At 36.2% G+C, this 3,946-nt stretch overlaps 1 protein-coding gene across 1 annotated transcript; it reads left to right on the top strand.

Moving 5' to 3' along the window:
- The first annotated feature begins 2,069 nt into the window (after nt 1-2,069).
- Nucleotides 2,070-3,013, top strand: LOC111149775 (olfactory receptor 8K5-like). The gene is given in 2 exon segments (XM_022507041.1): nt 2,070-2,784; nt 2,787-3,013. Coding segments are annotated over 2 exon segments (939 nt in total). The 5' UTR covers nt 2,070-2,072.
- The last annotated feature ends 933 nt before the right edge of the window (nt 3,014-3,946 follow it).

Raw genomic sequence — 3,946 nt, 5'->3', positions numbered from 1 at the left:
TAGTAATTCTAATCTCCATTTATCTGACTAGATATGTTCAACTCCAATTACTCCTCTAGTTGAAAATCATGCTTACAGAATTCCACATTTTCTGTATGTGAAAGGAAGGGAATCCAAGTGGTTTAAGCTAAAGCAGGTTCACAGTTTTTAATCACTCTGCTTCACTGATTTTCCATGTAAATTTTATGAAATGAAAAGGGAAAGACTTATCCCTGAAATATTTGCAAGCCAGTTTTATACTCTACATATATCCCAGTCCACAATTCAAGAAATAAGTTGATGTAATAAATGCTCAAATAAGTATGTTAAATGCTTTATAGACCTTATCATATCCACAGTGGAAGAATTAATTTACGAACATAAGTGACTACATTAAAGGAAATATAGCATATAAAATTCAATATTGAAAATCCCTGAATATTTATATAAATTGTATATTTTAACAAAAAGGGATGCATATCTTTTTTCCACATTTTTTAAAGATTTTATTTGTTTATTTGACAGACAGAGATCACAAGTAGGCAGAGAGGCAGGCAGAGGGGGAGGGGGAAGCTGGCTCCCTGCTGAGCAGAGCCCAAGGCGGGATGATCCCAGGACCCTGGGATCATGACTTGAGCCGAAGGCAGAGGTTTAACCCACTGAGCCACCCAGGTGCCCCTTTTTTTTCATTTTGTTTTTAAGATTCACTTATTGGGGCACCTGGATAGTAGCTCAGTCAGTTAAACATCTGCCTTCAGTTCAGGTCATGATCCCAGGGTCGTGAAATCAAATCCTGTGTTGCTCTCCCAGCTCAGTGGAGAGTGTTCTTCTCCTTTTGTCCCTTCTCCCTTTGTCCCTCCCTTGCTCATGCTTTCTTTCTCTCTTTCAAATAAATAGATAAAATCTTTTTTTTTAAATGTATTTATTTGGTGTGGAGAATGGGCAGAGAAAGAGGGAGAGAGAGTCTTAAGCAGACTGCTGCTGAGCATGAAGCCTGACGCAAGGTTAGATCTCAGCACCCTGAGATCTCGACCTGAACCAAAGCCAAGATTCAGACACTTAACCAACTTTGCCACCAGGCACCTCAGGAATGGACCCAAATCTTGTGCATTTTGAAGCTTATACTCATTTAAGATTGTCTTTAAAAAAAAAAAAAAAGGAAATAAAAATTATGCATGTAAATTGAGGAGTAAATGTGAGTATTTAGAGTGGAAAAATAATCTTAAAAGTTCACTTGTAGTCAAAATCATCATAAAATCTATGAACATGTTTTTATTAATGAAATTTTACATACATCTCAGGCTATTGGGTGGTATGAGTGTTCTTAGAAGCTGTTCTTACACCAAAATAGCACTATTCAGTGATAAATATCATTGATTTTGAAGCATAGATATACTCACTAACCATCAAATAAAGTATTATTTACTCAACCTCCCCTTTACTGGACCCCACAAATGCCTGTGGACATACCAATGTGTTTTGATATTAGCCGAAGAATGGTGGAGCAGAAGTGGGATTGGGGAGAGAAAGCGGACTTAATTGATCAAAGCTAAAAAGTTAAAATATTTTACATTTTCAACTTTTACAAAGATATATCACTTTGTTAGTTCATTGCAAAGTCCCCATCCAGGGCCTTGAAAATGCTCATGAGGGAACTTAAATCTCAAACTTTGTTAGCTCCATATTACTTCTGCTTCTTTCTTTAAGAATATCAAAATTTCCCCGGAATTCTCATATGAAACTGGAAGTGTACTAAAGGAAAATTGTGATATCATTGTGTAGAAGAAATAAAATCTAATAAATCTGTATCAATACTTATATGGCTTTTTAAAAATCAGTGGATATGTTCCAAATATTGTTCTATTTAATCAGCCATATCAGTGCATGTGTTTCATGTGGATCCCTCCTGTTGAGAAGTAGAAGGGTCTATCAATTCTTTTAGTTTCAAAATCAGACGGGGGAATTATTTTTCTATCCCATTACAAAGCAAAAATCTACATTCTGTCTGCAAATGTTATAATATGTTTAAATGATACTATGTGAAAGCTGATGGCAAACTCTCTGTTTCTTCCTAGAAGAGCTAACTGGACTAAATGGACCAACAGAATCTAACGTCGCTGACTGGGTTCATTCTGATGGGGGTCACAAGGCTGCCTGAGCTTCAGGTTCCCCTGTTTGGGGTCTTCCTCATCATCTACACAATCACAGTAGTGAGCAACCTGGGACTGATCACCTTGATCCAGCTCGACTCCCGCCTCCACACACCTATGTATTTTTTTATCAAACACCTGGCTTTTATTGACCTTGGTAATTCTACTGTCATTTGTCCCAAGATGCTGGTAAATTTTGTTGTGGATCAAAACACCATTTCTTATTGTGCATGTGCCACACAGTTGGCTTTCTTCCTTACGTTCATTATCAGTGAGTTTTTCATCTTGTCAGCTATGGCCTATGACCACTATTTGGCCATCTGTAACCCTCTGCTCTACAATGTTATTATGTCCCAGAGACTCTGCCCTGTGCTGGTGGGCATTCCATACCTCTACAGTACCTTGCAGGCTCTAATGTTCACTATTAAGACTTTTACATTGACCTTCTGTGGTTCTAATGTTATCAGTCATTTCTATTGTGATGATGTTCTCTTGTTAGTTATGCTCTGCTCAAATGCACAAGAAATAGAATTGTTGATTATAGTATTTTCAGCATTTAATTTGATCTCTTCCCTGCTGGCAGTCCTAGTGTCCTACATACTAATTCTGATATCTATATTTCGAATGCATTCTGCAGAGGGCAGGAGAAAAGCTTTCCCACATGTGGCTCTCATCTGACAGTGGTGGTTGTGTTCTATGGGTCTCTACTATTTATGTACATGCAGCCCAAATCTGCCCATTCCTTTGATACTGATAAAATGGCCTCTGTGTTTTACACATTAGTGATCGCTATGCTTAACCCCTTGATCTACAGCCTAAGGAACAAAGAGGTAAAGAATGCCTTCCACAGGGTCATTAAGAATCAATGCAAACTTTGTATCTAATATTCAATAAGGAATATTGTTCTAATAAACTATGATAAAGGCAAATGCCACTTAAAAATCTAATAGATAAAATTACGTTCTTTTTGGCTCCAGAACAGAGACTAATTATAATGTGCAAATTCTTTCTCTTATTTTCAACCAATATATTTATATATTTAGTTCATATTTTGGATCTTAATTAAATACACCCACCCAAAATATTCCTTGTTTTTGATTTAATGTTTCTCTTAATGTGAACCTCACATATGTCCTACTGAAAACCCTTATTAAATGCTGCATCAATAAACCAAGTGTGTGTTTGTTTCTGTCAGGGCTTTTTTGGTGGGAACTGGTAGGTATTGTCTCAATCTTGTTTTCACTGTATTTTCTGAACCCACAACAAAGTGTAAACAGTGTGAGTCTCCTGCAGATAATGTATAATTGGATCAGGATTTTTTTTTAATCCATTCTGTCAATCCCTACCTTCAGAGAATTTAATTTATTTGCATTAAAATAATTACATTACAAGGTCTTCTTGAATTTATGGCCCAACATCAACCTGGTCATGCCTACAATAAGAGTTCAGAAGGTGGTTAAAAGAATGAGCTTGGAAATGTAAGTTGAACAATTCCAGAGATCACACAGAGCAGGAAGACATGAGAATTTCAGAAAGCTGGAGTGTAGCATCCATATTCAACACCTAGGCATCCAAAGAGATCTCAGAGGTAAAAGCTATTTTAGACTCTTTTCTGTTCATATAGTTTGGAAACAAGTCACAAAACAAAACAAAACAAAGCAAAATAAAAACCAAGTCAAAACAAAACAAAACAAAAACCAAGTCATCCTTGTTTATAACATTATTAACATTGTTTAACATGGTTTATGACTTAATATTATCTGAGGAAGACACAAAATTATAGTACCCAATATAAAATTTTTAGCATCTAATCACAA

This window comes from Enhydra lutris, unplaced genomic scaffold (assembly GCF_002288905.1).
Source record: "Enhydra lutris kenyoni isolate GAN:26980312 unplaced genomic scaffold, ASM228890v2 scaffoldscaffold22, whole genome shotgun sequence".
Classification (NCBI taxonomy): Eukaryota; Metazoa; Chordata; class Mammalia; order Carnivora; family Mustelidae; genus Enhydra; species Enhydra lutris.
The sequence above is the reverse complement of the archived record's forward strand: the minus strand, read 5'-3'. Positions and strand labels throughout refer to the sequence as shown.